Source organism: Anser brachyrhynchus (assembly GCF_964034855.1).
Source record: "Anser brachyrhynchus genome assembly, chromosome: 27".
NCBI lineage: Eukaryota > Metazoa > Chordata > Aves > Anseriformes > Anatidae > Anser > Anser brachyrhynchus.
Window position 1 is genome coordinate 4599567 of NC_137720.1, and position 21322 is coordinate 4620888.

Genomic DNA, 21322 nt, shown 5'->3' on the forward strand with positions numbered 1-21322 from the left:
CCTTTAACTCCCTTTTCTCTGTAGTGCGCTAATGCCTAAACAATCCTCCATGCATCACAGGCAGCTGTAACACAAAACAGCTTTTGTGTCATGCTGTAAAATTAACTGCATTTGTTCCTGCATTGTTCACATGAATATATGCATATTTACTCAGTATCAGATCCCCTCCATCCCCTTTCCTCTTAACAAGTCACTGCTGAAGTCCCACAATGCACAAAGAAGGTATTTCAGGTCTGTTTTTCCTCTCCTGGTGCCATTGAATATATAAAACAACTTCACAGCTGTAAAGGAAATGTCCCCCCTCCCTGAATCAATTGTTTGTACTCCCTAATTTCCCCAGCTGTACATGAAATATTGGGATCTGATGTGTCGTCCCTAAGAAATTACATCCTTTTCTATATTTGAAACTCACTTTAACCCCTAAGTAGTTTTACTTTTCCTTTCTTCTCAACTTAAAGGTCTCAGCACAGAGCATCACCTAGAATGCAATTGGGAAGGACAGAACTGGGTTGTTTCATTGTTTAATACAGGAAAAAACATATAACAAACCCTTGGTATAAATGCTCTTTTCTCCCAATGTATTTGATTACTCAGATTTTTGGTTTTGCTGGTGGCCAGCTGGGCTGACCACTGATCACATCAATAGTGAAATTCCAGCAGCAGTTTCTGCCTGTGGAATACAAACAGCACGTATGCATTATCTGGGTGTGAGTAGCAAAAACGGCTGGCACGTTAGGCGGTGTAAGCGAAGTGCTTGAAGAAAACCAGCACCACTTCTGGCACCTTCATTTAGCGAGCGCTGACATAAGACAACTGCCTACCATCTCTTTTGCCACCTCCAGAAGAACAGAGATCCACGGCTGCCAATCCACGCAGTCACCGAGCCGCCGCTGTGAAGCGGAGCACACAGTGACCAGCCTGGTGACCAGTTTCCCATCTTCCTCCCATCACAGAATGGTTTGGGTTGGAAGGGACCTTAAAGATAATCCACTTCCAACCCCTTTGCCATAGGCAGGGACGCCACCCACTAGGCCAAGGGCCCAACCAGCCTGGCTTTGAGCAACACCAGGGATGCGGCATCCACAACTTTTCTTGGCAACCTGTTCCAGTGCCTCACCACCCTTACAGTGAAGGATTTCCTCCTAATGTCTAATCTAAATCTATCCTCTTTTAATTTAAAGCCATTCCCCCTTTTCCTATCATTATCTACCCTAGCCAAGAGTCCTTCTCCATCCTTTTTATAGGTCTCCTTTAAGTACTGATAGGCCGCAATGAGGTCACCCCAGAGCCTTCTCTTCTCCGGGCTGAACAGCCCCAGCTCTCTCAGCCTTTCTTCGTAGGAGAGGTGCTCCTGCCCTCTGATCATCTTCATGGCCCTCCTCTGGACTTCCTCTAACAGCCCCACATCCTTCTTGTGCTGGGGGCCCCAAACCTGGGTGCAGGACTCCAGCTGGGGCCTCACAAGGGCAGCCTACTTTTCTGTGCTTCACAGCTCTCAGTGATTCAAGGCATTTCCAACGCCTGCCGGAGTCACAAAGACTCTAAATCCCACTTTTGCATCCTAAACAGCCCACCGGGGCCAAAGAGTGGCCCACACGCAGCTCTGCTCTCGTGGGCCAACGATGGGGTGGGGGTCGGAGCACTGCCAAGTCCATTGCATTCATTGAGCCCGATGAGAAATTTTGTAGTCAGAACCATCAATAAAATCGCAACTTTTTCTTGGTTCTTAATCGCATCGTATTTCTTATGGCACTTCTTTTTAAACAGCCATCTCTTTAATGGAAATAAAAATAAGAGGAATACCATGAGAGAAAACTTGGTAACATTTTCAGCTACATCAGAACACTGTGCAAGCTCCTTCAAGTTTGTTCATCTACCTGCTTTAAAAGGATGACACCACAGATCAGTTCTTTTTCCACAGCTTGGATTGTTATCTTGGCATTGCACAAAGATTTCTTCCAACCAAAATCACAAAACATTCTTTTAACAATTACAGTAAATGATGAAGTCATAACGGGAAAGTATACACACATTGAACTGATGTAAGTGTGCTCAGGCTGACTGCCTCTGCCCATTTTAGACAAATCATCTATGATTTGATGCAGAAGAATCTAGAACAGTTAAAAATCAACGTGAGACTAGAAAGCATAACTAAAGGAGTAAAACAAACAAACAAAAGGCATCTCCCCAAAACCCAACCAACCAAGCTAACAAACAAACAGAAAACAACTAGGAAATCTAATTCCTACACAGTTCTCTCTTGCACATCCCCCACGTCGTTGTCAGCCACACACCGCTCGAGGGCTTTGCACTGTGCCCAGAACCTGCACATTGTTACTGCAGGGGAAAGGTCTAAAAATGGTAGAAAAATGTGTACCAGCCATTTCCTCTTGATGACGAACTGAGGGAATACCAACGCTGCCACATTTCTGGTGATGACAGGATGTCCCAAAGAGAGTGCTCTCTCTGACAGAAAGATCTCCGAGACCTCCCATCTTCTAGGGCCTGTAAGTTTCACCCTTGGCAGACAATTAGCCCCAACACTGGCACCAGTCCCTTCCCAAAGGAGCTATATTCTGCATTAGCAATCGCTCTCCAGTAAGCCTCAGGTGCTTCAAATTCAAAGCTTGTGGGCTCAGAAAAATAACTTATTCTCAGAGGTCTTGTCCCCTCCGAGGCAGAACTGTTGCTACTGCTGCTCTTTCCCTGTGCTCCTGACTCCACTTGCTTTTTGTCCCTTTCCTGTGCCTCTCCTCTCCCTCCAGGCCTGGGGGAGCTCTGGGCATAGTGCACTTGGTTATTTTATTCCTTTCTTCTCCTTCTTACTGCCTGCCATCAGCTGCACTGTCCCCTTCTTCCCCCACATTAAGGTCCTCAAACAGAGCCTTTGACGGAATCATAACCTGTCCACAAATCTCCTCATTCCTCAGGCTTTTAGCCCAAACACAAGCAGCTGAAAGGAATGAGAGAGCACTCTGTGGACTGCCGACAAGCGTGCTGCCGGGCCAGCTGCAATACCTGCTGCAGGGAGAGTCCTTCCCGCACGAGGCAGCTGCACCAGGCCGGCAGCAGGAGCTGCCCCGCACCTTTGCTGCCCACTCCCTCACCTGCCAAACTGCAGTCGTGACCCTCCGTTCACCAGACCTGTAAATAACCACGGTTTTGGAGAAGCTTTGAAAAGACTTGAAAAACTTTTTTTTTTCCCGATGTAAGAACCTGAGTATAAAAGGTAAGAAAATACCATTGCATTTTTTTTCCTTTAAGAGGGAATTCTCTTGAATATAAGAACCCACTGACAAAGATCTATCCAGAGGGAAATGAAACTGCATTTCGAGCTCTCTAAAAACACCAACATTTAATTTTATAACATAACCAGGGGTTTATTCCACAATATAAACTGCAACATTTGATACAAGCTACCCAAAAAAGGAGAAAGCCAAAATACAGCTGTGGCAATTACTTTACAGAGCTTTTTTTTTTTTCTCTCCTGTCTTCTACGTCACTGGGCCGTCAGTGACACTAGGATCTAACATTTGCTTTCTGTACATCAACCAATGCTAAAAGCAACACGCTGTTCAGAATTGTCATTCCAGTCACTGAAACCAGACATAGAAGTTATTGCTCAGATAAATAAACCTAGTCTACGAAAAACAAAGTGGAAAAAAACCTAAAGTCTCCAAAGAGTTAACAGAGTAAACAGGGATTTCCTCAAAAGAGGATTTATTGGAAAATCCATGGTGCAGGTTTTTTTGCACCTAAACCAAGCTGAATTAAATATGCCGGTAAATCCCAGAGAGGTAATTTAATGCTGTACAATAAAAGGTGCATGTTTCAAATGCCTTCCAAATTGGTGGGAACCCCTGCTAAACAGTCAGCTTCTCAAACCTCAACAACCACAAAGATCAAGGGAAAAATACAAAAGTGTCAAAAATTGTTTTGAGTTCTGGAAAATGATCCCATGAGGATAGAAGTAGCACCATTTGCAATCTGGTTCTTAAACCAGCCCCTGTGGCTTTATTGGAAAACTCTGATAACCTTCTTTACTCAAGTTCTGAATGGTTTATGGGGAGTTTTACTTCCGATACTGAGAGTCCTTCCCAGTGCAGCTGATGCAGATGTAGTCCTCCTTCTCTGCCATTTCTGGAGAGATGCCCACGCACACCTGGTGGAACCACTGGTTGCAGCTGCCATCGCACTGGACCCAATCCACCTAATGGAGAACAGACACACCGGGGTTCAGAGAAGGACCAAACGAATACTCAGAGCATTCACTAGTTATTTTCCAGCTCTTAATCTATTTAAACAAGTACAGAACATACCATTCTACAATTGGCTACTGCTGGATATTCTAACTTGTGCTCACCACTTTCTGGACTGCTGCAGTCCAGCTTCTCTGAAGCTGAAAGAAGGGCACACTTCTCTTATCCCTCCTGTTGTTTTCCCACCTACAGCGAGTTTATAGGTGATAACTGGCTGTCCCAAGCATCTGGCAATGTCCCTCTTCTCCATTTTTCAGTATGGATAGACCTATGCGGAGCTTTAAGGCACTGTCCCTATCCATAGGAAATGCAATCCACAAAGTCTTTCTACACCCATATTTCAAGAGTGCCAGTGAATGTGGCGTCTGCATATCCCCATCTCCTTCTTCCAAAACTCCATGCAGATGTTTTGATGTCCACCCACCTTCCCCATTTCTAGTTATTACTGGAGAAGGTGGAAAGGATCATTACTAAAGGTGTCCAGCAACAGCAGACAATGCTTCTGGATTTCTAAGTGCCTCATGCTCTCTTTCTAAACAGCATTTCTGTAGACAAAACATTTTCAGTGCAGCTGAATGTTCCAGATCCCAGCATTCAGGACACCACAGCGCGTTTGTCTTTACTGACCTCATCTCCCTCAGGCTGGAGACAGTTCACAGCAGGGCAGATGGCATCCTCATCCTCAGAGTCCTCCTGCTCAGAGAATGACGTATCTGAGGGAAACAAGTGGCTTTCACTGGAACGCTGCATCTCGAAGAGTCGCTCACGCTCTCTCTCCAGTTTGTTAGTGCAGAGATCCCTTGAGTGATTCAGTTTCAGTTTCTTCTTTTTGGGTGTTCTCATTTTTTTTACCCTTGCTCTCTTCTCATCACAGAAGCTCTCTCTCTCAAAACGCCGCTTTAGTTTTCTTTCCATGTAACTAATTCCATCCTTTTTTCCCCGGCAACACTCATTCTGTTGGGAAGATATTTTGACAAGCTGTTAAGTATACAACTAACATACGTTCTTCTGTTGTTCTGTACCCCGCGTTTAGGAGCAGTCTTAAGTAAAAGTGTTCAATGTTTGACAAGAGGGCTGCCTTTTCAGCTGAAGTGTGATGTGTAAGGGGGAGTGGGGGGTGGGGGGGCAAAGGTTAGGGTCACGCTCAAGTGACAGAAGTTTATGGAAAAAGAACTCTCATTTCCTGAGTCCACGGCTTCAGAGGCAGTTAAGAAGGCCTCTTAAACACAGGGCAAGCATCGCAGTTCAAATTAGGATAGAGGTACTTAAAATACAGAGAGTGACTGTAAAATCCAGATTCAAATAGCAGAAATGCATTAGACCACAAATTACATTCAATTGTTTGTACAAATTTGTTATTGACTTCTTGACCCCTTTAGAACAAACAAAATGTGTGTTCATGGAAGTAGACGCACACACACGCAAACCTCATTGTAAAGCTTTTATGTTCAGGCAGACAGATGTTTTTTTCCCAGCTTTGGGACTACACCTCTACTCCAAAGTGACCCCAATCTCATTGCTGTCTTGAGACACTTGCCTTCTCATTTGTCGGTCCAACTGATGACTTCTGCTCTGTTTGCAAAGCAGGGCTTTGCTTTGTGAATAGGATCTGGTACAGCTCCTGTATTTCAGGCAGAGAAACCTGTAGCAGCTGGGCTTCCATCATCAGCTCATCCAGCTCTGTGCTAATGACTATTATGAAAGAGAGAGAAGAAAAGGAATTCTTCCATGTCAGCACTGATGAGAAATGCACAGATAATGAAAATTCTTCTCCGGTAGCACATAAAAAAAACTGTGAAAGACTTTTTTTTTTATCTGCAACTCTACAGATTAACTCTTATCTGTTCCCTCTTCACTGCTCATTTTCAACAGCAGGGTTAAAAAGAGATAAAGGCATCCACAGAAGTTACTGAACAGTACAGTGACTCAGTACCCTTCCATGCTTCCATTTCTTGCTGGTTCTAGGGTAAAACACTGCCATTGTTCTTGGCAATTTCCACTTCCTCTGAAGATACAAGAAGTGTAATGATCCCACTACAAAACAAGCGGATGAGATGAACAAACTGAGTGGAATTTGTAAGTGAAGCCAAGAGGGGAGAGGAAGAAAAGCTGAAAAGATGAACCTTGCAACTGATTCCTGCTGTACAGCCACCATCTACTACTGCGATGAAGCTTACAAAACCTGCATTAGGCTTTTGAAACAGACACAGCTAGGATACATCAGAATCACTGTCTATTTAATAACTCTTTAGTACAGTATGCCAGAAAACTCAAATAAGGCCTGTACAGTTAAACTTGGTAGCCAAAGGACTGCTCTGCTTGATTTTACATTAAACTGAAGTAAATATTTTGTGTAGTATTAGTATGGATTAAGCTGCACTGACTTGAAAATGTGAAGGTAAGGCTAGATCTGGGTCCCTACAGCATGACGCATCAAGAGAAAAAACTATAATCAGCTTCTTGCAGTCCTACAATGATGCCACTTCTACCGTGTCTGGGTTAGTCCAAAATACACGAAGTCTGAGCTAGGAAGTGTGCAGAACTGTACTGAGCAGCACAACGCCTGGAAAACACCTGCAGCCACGACAGCTAAGGAAACACTCAAAAAGTCTCTGTGGCTGTGACAGCCGTGCTGCAAGCAAACGTATGTGGACCTGTGTCCTACGGAATAAGTACCCTGTTGTCTCCAGCACTACTTCCCTATGCCTATGTTTTTCCTATCCAGTTCCTACGATTTCAGTGGTCTTTTTCTTACCAAATCCTCTCCCATCCATTTCCATATCCTACAACCCGCTTGGCTGGCCTCAGCTCACTGTGCGCTTCTGTGCATGCGGGAAGGGGCCAGCTGTCTGCTGATGCCTCTTCTCCTACCATGCCACATCTTCTCGTTACACACATGGGAAATCTGTACCAAGAATTTCCCCCTCTGCCAACATGGGACATGAAGTTCCAAAGTTCCTGAGGGGACAGAGAAGCAGACACACTGCTGCTCAATCCTGTGCCTCCCTGCCGTAGCCACCTCCTACTGACCAGGACACTCTCTCTTCTCCATCAAACGCATGAAAAAAATAAATAAAATAAAATAAATATCAAAGTGAAGATTACAAACCATGAAGTGGGATGCATTGCTGTCCTGTAGAAAATGGAGAATGTAAATATATGGTTCTGTTATCCCAGTCATGAGGCATGGAGAATGACATAGCTCCAATTGTTTGCGAAACCTAGAAAGAAACAAAACATAACATAATGCATAGATATTTTCAATACACATTTAGTTTTTGAAGTGTCAAACAGCTGCAAAAATCAGAATTTGTTTCTCTTACAATCCCTTAAGATTTGTATTCCTGCAAACTGTTCCATCTGTCACACCTAAATCCTTCATCCTAAACCTCGAAATAGGCAAGAGCAACTTTATTGTCAGAATTCTTAGCTGTGAGTTGTAATTTCCACAAGATCAGAATCTAGACCTACTGCATGAAACGGCATGCTCTGCCCGTGGAGCAGAGACAACACAGTCATTGTAGGAATAAATCACCAACTTGTGGAAGCAAGATCTTCAGCTCTAAAGCTGTAAATATTATCCTTTCTTTTGTTCATAATACAGAAGTCATTTCTCACAGAAAGTGATCTGTTACGATCTAATGAGATACCAAATTGTTTTGAAGAACTTTTCTTTACATCAACACACGCAGAAGGCATGCCAATGGTAAAGCTAAAAGGGCCATTCAGGCTGCTCCATGGCAGTTGTTCCCCTAACCTGCCAAGCTACTTCCAGATGTCTCACCTGATGCCTCCCAAACAATCAGCTACCTCACTGCCCAAGTGTCTGGGCCCCTTTCAAAACCTGGCTCACTCCTCAACTGCTCACAACTGTTTTTCAAATGAATTTCTCAAACTCAGTTAAATGCTCCACCTTCTTCACTTTGGCCAGTGCCAAAGAAACCCAACTCCAGTGGTTACTGCTACGAGCACCTCTGGGGAACAAGTGTTGCATTACCCTGGACAGCAGGGAAAACAATTGTTACGGGACAAGAGAGCAGCGCTGAGAAACTTCATTCAAAGAAGAAAAACCTCAAGTCCATTGAGACTGAGGCTTTGGCTCAGAGCTTGTACTGAGCTGGCTCTGGAGGGCACCTGCGAAGTGCCCTCAGCACTGCGGGCTCCAAGAAGGGGCCTGAGCTGACCCTGGGGCCAGACGCCCTTCACCAAGCCTCCCAAGACCTTCTCATTTGGGAAATGCATCACAAGGACTAGCTCTGCTGTAGCTACCTTGACCTAGCAGGTTTTCTGACTTGAGCTGCAGACCACGCAACAATGGTTATGCTGCTTTCAGCTACGAGGCAGTGCTAGTTGCGTTCCACGCTGAGCTAATAAAGCTACGTTAATAAAATTAGCCTCACTGTTTTCTATTTCTGCCCCAGACATTGGTAACGTGCCCACAGTGTTGCCCAGCTTTATCAACTATAAAAGTTGGTCTCGTAAAGTATACTTTTTATACTCTAAATTACCAGAGGAATTCTCTTGGGTGCCTAAAAATAGCTTTGATTTCTAAAGTTAGGCTTGTCTGTTTGAAAAATGTGGTCAGCGCAGGCAACTTGTTATCACAGCGTTACGTGACAAGCAGCCTCAACATCTCCTTGAGCACATGTGGCATTTCATATGGAACTGAGCATGGAAACACCGACACAGACCATCTTCAGCAGGGTTCAACTAGCAGAAGTAACGTTTCTCAGTAAAAACATGAGAGCAACAGTGCATTTAACTTCAAGGTATTTTATATTTTTTAGGCTGCACAGGTCTTTTATTTCGCTTTTTTTTTTCCTGCATTTATCATCTCAAGAAAGCTAGAAAGCTTAACCCACTTTCCTTGCCCTTTTTGCTGAAAGATCTCTTTACTGGAGGCAGCTTCTGACTCCCTCGAGATCACACCTAAAACACTTACTGCAGCTTAACTCGGGGTAGTATTAGCCAAGATTCCGCTTGGGAGTTCTAGCATAAGCGATAAGGAGAAGGAGCAGCAGCGGATGAAGACACCCTGCTGAAAACAACCTTATCTGAGTTCTAAGCTTGTTACAAACTGGAAGGTTGGTGCCTCTGCTACTAATTCTCAACATTACGATTATATTCAAATACTTGTAAGAAAAGACTAATTGAATGCTGAGAGCTCTTAGAAACAATAGCTTCAGCAACTGTCGTTAACGGTGTCATCTTAAATCAGAGAAGCAGGGAAAAGGAGAAGGAAAAATAGGCCCTTTAGGAGTAATTGTTCTTAGGACTCCAGCAGAAAAAGAACACCAAGCTGTTGCTGGAGGACACGCACATCCTGGCTCACTGTCAAGACAGAAGACTAATTCCTCGTATCTGTAACGGAACACACAAACAATCTGTCTCGCCAGGATTTGTGAGCAGATAAAACATTCCCAAAAAACAGAGAGGTGTTTAAGACTGTTCTTGCTGACCACATACCACCCACAGCCAGGAAACCCTGAAGCACTCGGTCTTACCTTATTTGTCTCTGGCAAATGGCCTGCCGTGGCTTGCCATCTGTTGTACAACAATCCTGAGCCAACTTTGTCTTGTATAAGTTTTAGATTCCCTGAATATAACATTTGTTGTGCTCTGTGCTGCCAGTTCACAGTTCTCTCTATCATATACCGTAAGGCATCCCCCTCAGGAAGCCTCACACGGATACGCTGCAAGGAGGCCAGCAACGGCAAGATTTTTTCTAAAGGTGGTTTTTCTGATCGATGACAATGTGGACAGAGCCATACACGAGGTCCCTGCAAAATGTTGGGCACCGAAACACAGCTGGTATGGAAGAACCCTCTGCAGAGCTCACACTGAATCATCGGAGCAGCCGGCTCCTTCTGGCATAGACAGACTTTCATTTCTGCATCCTCTTCATTAGACAGCACCTTCACTTCATTTGCTGCTCGGAGAGACCGCAGTGCTTCCATCTCCTTTAACCGGGCTTCCCCGAGCGTAGCCATCTAAAAGGGAGTTCAGAGAAAGGGATGTAATTTCTAAAGAAACCTTACTTACTACAAGCGGGGAGACCTCGGCACAATCACACTCTTAAAGATATGCTGGTGACAATTTCAGATGTTTAAAAAGCTCCTCATCCCTTGGGACTCCCTTCAAAGCTTTCAGTGTTTGAAGCAAAGCAGTTACAAGGATACATACTGATGCAATTTCAGTTTGCTTTCATTTTCTCATCAGGCCCAGAAATATAAAGCTTATTCCCTTGCAAAAATAACACCCTAACTCCCTTCCTCTTTGTTCTAAATCCTTCGTGTTTGTTACTACAAAAATATTACCTTCATTAAAGCAGAATAAATTCTGACAAGTGCAGATTTGGTTTGCAAGTGCTTCTCTACGAACGTGTCTCTCAAATACGTAGTGTGATTCTGTATAATCTTAAAGAACACCTGAGCAGTTTCCAGAAGTATAAATGTATCTCTGATATGGCACAGGGCCATATCCTGACCTGTGTGCTTAGTCTTTAGTCTGTGTGCTTTCCCTTTCTTACATCTACTTATGATCCTTTTTTTTTCTTCCCATGAATCTTTAGCATTATCTGCTATTAAGGATAGCAATATAATAAGTTTAAAAAGGCTACTAGTTGCAGCTGCAACTAATGAATTCTCTACAACGTTATTACGCACTAAATATATACAGGAAAATAGGCAGGCTCACAGGCATATAAACATACAAAACGCATTATTATTTCACACATCATGGCTTTGAAATGTGATGACTAGTGAAATTAACCTACGCAAAAATTAGAAAACTGTGTTCAGAATGTCCAGGATTTGGGCACAGCACGGTACATTGCTGAGGGTACTGAGCGCTGCAGCTACAGCGCTGGGATGGTATCCCAGCCATTCTGTAAAAAACCTCCACTATAATAAGTTCCCCTCATACATCAGAAGCAAAACCTGACTTGCCAAATGAATGCATTTTCCTGGGTGAAGTCCAGTGCGTATTCTCTTTCAGTAACACAACAGTCCATGAGAGATTACCAAGTCAAAGAGAAGGAGGAGGTATGATTTAAAGGACCCAAGCTTTTCTCCTTCAAGCACTCCTAGGAGGGACTCAGTCTGTAAGTCTGGGTTTTCAAACATGGGAGGCCAAAAAATTAAGAACCAAACATTTGGGTTTCAAGTAGTTGCCATAGGTTAAAACTGAATTGTGCCACACAAAGACAATTATATTCAAACCGTACCAAATTAGTACTGCTCTCACACAGGCCTCCTTCATTAATCATCATCTGACTGTGGTGGAAGCTCTGAAATATAGGTCTTTTGGGATGAAGCACTTTACCACCAGCAACCAGATTTGCTCCATGCAAAATTAGTATTTTACTGACTCCATAATACAAGAGGTTTTCTTTAATTAATGTTCATATTTGTTTTAATTATAAATGTGTTATCTTATTGATTTTTTTGAAAGGACCAGGCTTCGGAAAATCTGTTTTTAACAAGGTTTTGTTATGGATGGGGAAAATACGTCCCAATTTTTGACCTTTCTGTGCTTTGTCAGGATATGTGCATTGCCTTGCAAGCTGTAAAGCTACTGCATGCACGACAACAACACACACAACTAAGCAATTCTGGGAAGTCTGAAACAAGTACGAACTCCTAGAAGTTCTTCTGAAGAACAGCAGAGCAAGCAGAAAGGAGTGAAAGGCAACACTCCTGCACGTGAGGCAAACACAAAGGTTCAAAGAACTTACAAGAAACTGCATTTCAAAGAAAAAAAAAGTCACATACCGCAGATGCAGTGTCTTTGCTCTCAGAAAGAGCTCTTTCTAAGTCACTCAAGCTCTCTAGCTTAGTGCTTTTCTTCTTTCCACTTGGCACTGCCTCCTTCAGCTTCTTCTGCTTTCTTTTAAGATTCAATATTCCAATATCACACCGGGGACATAACACCTAGTGAACAGGAAAGCAGTATTGTCTGCAACATTTTTAATGCATTCATCTGGCCTTCACACAACCACATACAACAGGGATTCCTGCATTTTTTTTTTCCATCAAAGATTTGGGAGACTAGGGTGAGGTTATCTGGAAAACAGGGAGAGCTGGAAGGTTAAAAAGTCAATTTTATACAATGGGCAGACTGCAAACACCTGGATGTTTAACTCAGCCTGCTGGTACCTGAGACAGCCGAACAGCTTCCACGTGATTTAAGCTGGAAGCCCTGCAACACAGCACGGGGCTTCACAAGCTGTGTCTCATTCCCCAGCCAGTCCTAATGGAGGAAGGAAGGTTGGGGTGGCAGAGGGGTTCAGTATAGGCTAAAAAGTGTGGATTGCTCAAGAACTGCAGATGTTGTCACACACGCAGCAACAGATGCAGAGGGCCAGCTAAAGCACCTACAACTTCAGCCTTACCACAGCCCAGCCAAAAAGCCCTGCAGTCATCACAGCTGTGGTGGACAAATGAGATACAGATCTACACTCCAGCTGCTGCAGCCTGACACACTCAAGTAAGTTCAGTGACACGAATTTGCAGTCTTCCCATACTCTTATTGGAAATGTTACTGTGGAACAGGATTCTCACATCACCCACTTATTAAAAAGAATATAGAAAGTAAAGCTAAATCTTAACCATTTTCAAAGTTTAAAATTAACATGAAAAGCATAGATCAATGAAATAACTTTAAGATAGGTAATATAATCCTAAAACTTAGTATTTACTGCTATTTGATGAGTTAATACCACAACTCAGATGTGCTTTTGCTGTCATATGAACGGTGGTCTAATCCAAAGCTGAGATCTCTCACCTCCAGAAGAGAGTAAGGGGAGTTCTCGCACAGAAATGTGTTAGCTGCACACTCCTTCCATGCCTGAACTTCTGACACCAAGGACTCGAGCCTCAGCAGATAGTCCAGGTGCACTGGAATAGATCGACCTCTTGTGACGAGTTCCACTAACGTGTCCAGCACCGGCACACGACCTCCAACCTGTCAGATTATAAACGAGGAAACGCTTGATGTATAGAAGACATAGTATGAATCACAGTAAATTATTTAAATTCACTGAAGGTAGAGAATTTATTGTTTAGACACTTTCATCACTTTTGTGCCCATTATTTCAACATTTGAGCTGCTCATACTCTAGCCGTTAAGTGCACAGCCGAAACTAATAGAAGTTAAAAAAACCTTACCAAATAACAGTTAAAAAAAAAAGACTGCCAACAACATAGCCAAGCCCCCAATCTAACAATCTGCATTCCCAGTAGAAAATCAAATTAATTTCGAAACGGACCCAGAAGGCAAATCCAAGCTACTCCTCAGTATGCCAAGAGCAAGGAAGAATTTCAAATAGCCAATTTGCCACTTGAGAGTGACCTCTGTTCATTCACGTGGCAACTGATGCTTAAGGCAACAGAGTTCCAAGTTCAACAGTAAAGCAGGACAGAGAGGTAATTTCTAAAATAGGCAGTGATTTGGGACTTGAGACCCATTCATGCAGAACAACCCTGACATCTCTAGCAGCAAACCTCAAACAACAGATACTAAGAGCTGTCGGCAAGTCACAGTGACCTTAGGCATTTACACAAGACTCAGACTGTGCAAAGATTCTTGGCACATACAAAAACATTTTTCCATATTCAGTAGGCAGAATTTCAGAATCTAAAGTATGAAATTAACAAATGCAAAAAAAAAAATTTACTTCTTAAGATAACCCTCAAAAGGTAGTGAATTTTGAATACAAACTTTGTTCCTTCAAAAATTTAAAGCCTAAGAAAATAATTTTTTAAATAAAAATTTCTTGACTCGTTTAAAATCCCAATTCAAGTCAGATTGGCCTAAGAAAATTATTGCCAGGTTAGAGCTCACTTCATGAAGAAAGCATTACAACAGACGAAAACTTAAGAAATTATTTGGCAATTTATGTCAAAATGTGACATCACTGCAGTCACAGACCAACCCTTTCATCATCTGTACATCAGCCCCTTGCACCAGTGCTCGTGAGGCTTGAGACGTGAACCACTTCAAAGAGATGGTCCAGCCTACAATTATTCACTTGGGCTTGAATGAGCAGTGTCTGGCTGCAGGAACAACAGCGCTAACATGAGAAAGGAAGTGGGCAGTGAGAAGGAAGGAGAGTTAAGCTGTCACTGAACTGTAAATAAGCAAAAAAAATTGAAAACACATGAAAGGAAATTGGATCCTCAAAGAAAACTGTCTGAAAGGTCAAAAAGGTCTTCAAGTGAGAAGTCCCAGAAGCCAAAGTAAAAACTTCCATAGATCTTTCTGTTTAGAGGACACTTTTTTGCTCACTCGAAGACTTATTTCAGAGCGCAAACATGGAAACAGAAATCACACAAGGCTGGAAGGAGCTTCAAAAATGAAAAGGGATAGAAGAAACAGGGAAGGAGGAAGAAGCCAACTAACTTCCATTTCCAAATTCTGACAGAACTATATAAAATTACATGTACTTTAATCTATGAAATCAAAAGCTGACCATAAGCAATAGAACAAGAAACAGCTTTGAGACTGACCACGCTTAATGAGGCCATACCTCTCAACCCTAAGATATGTGAAATGCCACTACGATACAGCTGCAGAAACAGCAAATGAATTCTACAGGGCCTCAGAAGAGGCAATTCTACCACCAGCATCAGAATCTCTATAGCATCAGGTCTTGCTGAGATGTCACTTGCAGTACAGTACAGTTTGGAGCATGCTCCAGATAGGTGCATTCAAAAATGGAGAAAATAAAGGGCCAGTACAGTTGCCTGATCAGGATTATTTGTGGATCAGGAGATGCAAGTTATTTAGAAGATGCTACAGGAAAATGATTTGTTCAACCAAGCAAACAGAGGCTGTTGAAAGAGTTTTAAATACTTTAGGGAATCTGTTTATTCAAAAGTCAACAAGCTGAACTTTGATAGTGTCACCAGCTCCATGCTATGTGTTATATGAGTACTGTAAGACCATGAACATCTTTCACACTGTAGCTGTTCTTTAGCTTGCTGACATTATTGAAAGCATGCTCTGAAATTAAGATGTATTCCTTTAAGTTAGGACAGTGGTTGGAGAGTCTTTGCAAAATGACTTCTACTAGCATACAAAACAGTTAACCTTATTTAGTAAGAGTGATCTTCGTAAGAATACTTGTGTTCTTCTGTCATCTGCAGAATAGTACACACCAATTGGATTACCAAGTAGTACGAGCATTGTTACCAGTGACTGTGCAAAACTTACCTTAAATAAAGAACCATAATGCTGTATCTTTTTAACTTGACATTTTTGTTAATAGCTCCTTTACAGATTTTATTGTGGTCAATTTATTGCAGAGGTGAATGAACAGAGATCAGGCCCAGAAACAGAACTAAAACAGCACTCATCAGAGCATAACTGCTCCACATTTAAGGCAACAGAAGTTATACATTAGGCATTCATAATTCTGCAGGGTACTGAAGCACCAAGCACACACAACGGAGTATGCAGTGTGTTAACACGACAGCAGTTACTATCAATCCCCAAAAAGCTAACAGCTCATTTTACGTACCTGTAAAGATTCCACTTCCTGCAGCCAGTCTTTGGCCTTCTGCACTGCATCTTTCAGTGCAACACCATTTGGGAGATAGGCTGGGATCTCCTCTATTTCTTTCAGTGCTGCTACAAGACTGCTCAGCGACTGCCGTGGTCTAGGTATACAAAACAGCTCAAAATGTAAAATACTGCAATACACTTCAGGTATACATCTGGACACACATCCTTCTTCAACCTCACTGACGCTGAGGGGAGGGAAAAATCTTAAAACCCTTCCTTTGTGGTAAAAGGAGGACTTGCCCAATGATATTGGAGCACCAAAAAAACTGCAAGCCAACACCAACATTTAAAATCACTCAGTCACTCATCTACCACCTCTGTCCCTTTCCCTTCAGGATTTATGCCTTTATGTTGTGTACTGTATGACCCCCTTCAGACATAAAGCCAACTATTTCCATCTTAAATAGCTTATGGAACTACAAAACGCAACAGTAAGATTTAGCTTCTACCTGGCCTTTATCAGATTTCTGGCTTTGTCATCCCAGTGTTCAGATACAGTAAGGAGCTCTTGCAGCTTTGCCATTGCTTTCTCAACCGCTGGGTAGGGAGCCAGTCCAACACCTGAGTCTATAAGACGTCTCATATCATCTAGAGTAAGAGAGTTTTGGTCTGAGGAAGCGAGTTGCACATCCTCGAGCCACCGTGCCTGTTCCAGACGTATCCGCAGCTCAGCAAGCTGGGGTAAATCCACATCAAAATCAAAGCTGACATCTAACAGCTCCTGGAGTTCTGCAGCACAAGGCATTTCTTCAGAAAGGAGTTTTTGGCTTTGCTGTTGAAAAGCTTCTACACGATCAAGAAGATCCTGAAATATATAAATTCAACATCAAAACAGAAGAAAACGCACTGCCAAATCTCTTAAACATTTAAGCGTAAGCTTAAACATTAAGTGAAAGTTTCCTGACAAGCATCGCATTGCCAAGCACACAACATGCCCAGCAAATTATTATGACATTTAGAACACTTAGAGTGTCTTCAACACATAGTATATATCAGCATCTCCTCAGAAATAATGTCTCCACTAGCTTGAGGATCATAATGCAAGCGAATTCCACTCTAAACTCATTCAAACTAAGGGACAGGTGTCAAACTCAGAAGAAGCGAAAGGCTCCAAAGGGAAATTAAGTGTTCCATCAGTGCTATTTTCTGGCTTTGTTCTGGGATGAAGAAGAAGGCTGAAGAACATCAGCATTAAGACTAAGAAGGATGCCAGCTGTCTGTTTGGGTGTCTGGTATTTCAGAAATTCTGCTGTTTAAATAATTAGGTAACTTCACAGAGTTATGGTGCTATTAACAAATAACTGTAAATAGCACTACGTGTTACCTGAATCACGTATTCTAGACCTGATAAAGCTTCAAAAACCACAGTCATAAAGCTGGGTTGAACTGGTTATCCAGACTTGTGTTCGGATTCAACAAACAGCTATATGATACTGTCTGGTCCCTCAACCCTCTGTCTATGGACATTCAAGAGATGGTTCAGAAGTGGGCCACTGCATCTGCTGGTTCTGAGTCTCAGATAAGCAAAGCGACTCTTCTTTAAGACAGGAACCACACCTGCCTAGAATTTAGGTCCGTTTCCTTGGATTGCCCCCTCAGTGGGACATGCAGTATTTTGGCAAATTCTGAAAATCAAATCTTGAAGCACTTTAGCGCTGATCATCTTGTGAGCAAATAATCAGCACTCGCTGATAAACATGGAAGATGTGTTCATTCCCCCAGAATTTTCCAAGTTACCTTCAGTAATGGTGTCTGACTGAGGACGCAGGGCAGAGCATACAGCTGCCTTACAAACAACCGGAGCTCGTTCACAGTCAGCTGATTTTGAGATTTCCCTCCTCCAGAGCGATACCTGCAAATACACACAATAACATTTGTTGTATGCCACTAAAACCAAATCTAAACTTCTCAAAAATCTGCTTATAATTTCTTGTAAATTGAACTTTACTCATAGGCAATGTAATAATCAAAAGGCACCCAAAGCAGCCTAGGGCTTACATAGATTGGAAAACTTAAGTTGGCAATAGCAGAATAAACTATTGTTGAAAACACTCTTTCATATTAAACAGTATTGTGGAACAACTCCTCAGCCTTGCAAGAGCACTAGTTATTACGGAATAAACTTAGACTTTTTTCCAGAACACAAAGCAATTGTGGGTAAACTATTCAGTTATGTTGCAATAGCTATTGTGGTAAGCTCTCCCCATGCACATACCAAAAGAGAACAAATCCCAATTTTGAATGGGTTTTGTATTCACAGGTTGTGTAGGCACTTCTGAAAAATCCTCTTTAAGCTGAAATCATCATTTTCATTTTTATCTGAATGCCCTGTATCAAATAAGTGGCTTATAAGTGTTACCAAATTAGCTAGTATTAAAAACCTCTCTAAACTCAAGCCAATATTAACTGGATCTGAGTATCCTGAACAGAAAAGGAAATAAATGTCTTACAATGCTGGCTCAATTTATTCCACAATATCTCATTTAAATTAAAGAGAAAAACAACCTCCCAGCAGGATATGCCACTGGAATGTGAATGCTATAAAATAAACTTTAGTTTATCACTCTGTGTTAAAAATAGGTATTTCTAAAGGGTATGCAAGATAATATTGGGAGTTCCAAAATCCATATTAGGCTGAACATGAGGAAATAAAAATGAATTCAAAGCCTCAGGTGCAACACAGCTATTTTAAGGTCTACAGTATTTTACTATTTTTGTGGAAGTTCTGCAGTATCTTCCAGGAAAATGCAGAAGTTTTTCAAGCAATCTATGTTTATGTATGCATACACACACACACACCCCTACACTGCAATATTGTCACAAGATGTTTTTTATAACCAGAAAATACATGAACTAAAAAAGGTATTTATAGAAGAAAAGCCCATGGTCATCCAGGGTTATTGAGCATAAAGATGTACAAGGTCGCTAAACTCCCGGAGTCTCTACTATGCAGAAAAGGTGCCAGGAGGCCTGGTGAAGGAACGGGATGGATAGTGAGAGCATCCCTTTGTACTGGCCCTGCTGTCATACTTCTCCCTTCCAGTATCATCTATAGGCTAGTGCCAGACAAGAATGCTGGCACTACCCAGCTGCACTGTCTTTTGGCCTGATTCCAATAGCTGTAGAGGGAATGATTTTCCAAACGGTATCTACTACGGCTGTTTAATCGCCCATGGGCGTACACCAACGTTTAATCACCAATGGGAAGTACAGCCCATCTACGTTTCTTCAGGTACTACAGACACAGAAGGTGAGCAAGAGTCACAGGATTTACTCTCAGAGAATGTTGTAGTACTTTTCTGCTGCTGTGACAGGGAATTCATCCGCTTGTGTATGCAAGACAGTAGAGGTGAATTTGTAATAAGTCTCTGCTACAAAGAAGTAAGCAAGGATGGCTAGAAAGGGAAAGTGCAGCTACAAAAGTCATGTCTTAACAGTAGTTGAATATTTTGCTGCCAAAGTCCTTAAGAAGTCAGCCTTTAAAGTACTGCATGAACAGAGTGACAAGCTACAATATTCCAGCTGAGGGAGGCAACATGCAGAAACCACACACGTGGGGTTATGCTAAGACGACGAGAAGCTACGCTGACAAACACCACATTGTTCAAAACAGCAGAGAACTGAAAACTGCCCAGGTGGGCCAAAAGAGAAACAGTTTTCCCTGAAGTACTTCATGTTATTACATTACTGGACTTGTGCAATATTGTCCTAGACATAGGTAAAAAAGTTTTTGTTAGAAACTTGTCATCCCATGAGGCTAGAGGTAGGTCAGGGTGGAGAACCTGCAACAGAAGATGGTAATCTGTGATTTCTGAGACAACAGCTGGTACATCAATACAGTCACAATAGATTTGATAAAATCAGGAGATCTGGCCTTGTCCTATACTGGATCTTCTGACTCCTTTTAACTCATTTCAGGCATGGAAAGTGCTAGCAAGACCAGGCAGACAGACATCCAGTCCACAAGGGCTGTATTACCCAAACACTGCCCTGTCTTTAAATTCCTTGAACAAATAACATGTCTAGAAGATTTAACACAAGTGCTGCCAAAGAAAGAACAAGTATTTTTCAAGAACTCTAATATAACAGCCCCACTACATCAGCTCAGGAAGTGAAGATTTGTTTTTCTATGAGGCGTAAAGTGTAATAAATATAATGACATATGCGCCACTGACAGTTTTTCAGTTCTCACTGCACAAAGGGACTGTATCATGTCGGGAGTTGCTCTGTCTAGAAACATCATGCCATTTTTTCCCTTTCAGGGAACAACTGAAAGAATTTACTGCCCAGATGCTCAACAGAGGGGAAGAAGAGATAGGAAGCTCAGGATGTTCAACTTATTGCATGGCAGAAAGGTGAGTCTCCCCTGTAAAAGACAGCTCTCTTCAGAAGAAAAAAAAATTGCTTTAATTTTTAAGTCTTACGGAACACTGGCATCTATCAGTCGCCACTGTCATCTATCTCTGATGACTCAGTTTTGTTGCAAACATGTAATAACATTTACCTGGTTTGTCTTTTGCCATTAAGAAGCTGTTGCGCAACTGAGGCACATTTGTCTGCATCCTGTGTAACTAGTCTGAGGTGTCGCAGTAGGTCATTATCCGGAAACTTTTTCATTTCTGATTCTTCTATCAAAGCCTTAAAACTGACGAGACCTTTTGGGAAAGATACTAAGTTAACATAAGATACTAAAGATACTAAGATAACTAAGTTTGTGATGGATTTTAAATGGTAAGGCTAAATAATACAACACATTTAATATATTTCTATTTAAACTTCAGTTAAATTTCATGTGAAAAAGAAAAGTGATTTATAATCTTCTCACATAGGGACAGCTTAGCATAATTTCTGGAACTGTAACAGCTGAAGTATTTACTTTAAAACAAAATTATATACAATTTCTTTCATTGTCATATAAGGCAAAATTTGCTAATGTTCAAGAATTAAAAACTTTAAAATTAGCCTTTTAAAATTATGTTTTGCAAACAAAAGGTAAGATTCTTACTTCTTTTATTGTTAATTTTTGCCTCCAAAGCTTCATTAACATTTGAAGCCCATTCGTTGTATGATTCTGCACGCATCTTTAGTGCGTTCATCATTGGATAGAGCTCCTCCAGAGTGTAGCGGTACCTAGAAGTAACACAGAATTCAAACTCTTGAGCAAAAACTGGGGAGGAACATGAGGATGGGAGGGAGAGGCATCAAGATATGCTGGCCCATACAACACAGATACAATCTACTGTGCACTAAGGTTCGTACAGGACCCACGACCACACCATGTTCCACCTAAGACAACTTAAATCATACAATTACTTCAAAAAGCGCACAAGCTACATTCACGTAGGACAAAGATGCAACAAATATCAGGAAAAAAAATGTGACAGCAGGAAGGAAAGCTAACAACAAAAAAAAGATTACTCTGCAAGGACTGGAAGTAATATAGGGGACAATGACATTGTTGCTATAAATAAAAAAAGCAAACTAATTTATCCAGTAAT

General features: G+C 41.9%; 1 protein-coding gene across 5 annotated transcripts in view; it reads right to left on the bottom strand.

Annotated features, from left to right (window-relative positions):
• Positions 1-3336: 3336 nt before the first annotated feature.
• Positions 3337-21322, bottom strand: part of KDM5B (lysine demethylase 5B) — a 54381-nt gene continuing 36395 nt past the window's right edge. For all 5 annotated transcript variants that reach the window (XM_080569062.1, XM_080569066.1, XM_080569063.1 and 2 more), the window contains 12 exons: positions 20830-20954; positions 20329-20479; positions 17562-17676; positions 16274-16629; positions 15781-15919; positions 13044-13223; positions 12032-12190; positions 9764-10249; positions 7369-7480; positions 5797-5951; positions 4887-5213; positions 3337-4210 (listed from right to left, as the gene is read on the bottom strand). In XM_080569062.1, the coding sequence (XP_080425188.1) occupies positions 4073-4210; positions 4887-5213; positions 5797-5951; positions 7369-7480; positions 9764-10249; positions 12032-12190; positions 13044-13223; positions 15781-15919; positions 16274-16629; positions 17562-17676; positions 20329-20479; positions 20830-20954 (2443 nt within the window). In that variant the 3' untranslated portion in view covers positions 3337-4072. The remainder of the gene's footprint in view (positions 4211-4886; positions 5214-5796; positions 5952-7368; positions 7481-9763; positions 10250-12031; positions 12191-13043; positions 13224-15780; positions 15920-16273; positions 16630-17561; positions 17677-20328; positions 20480-20829; positions 20955-21322) is intronic.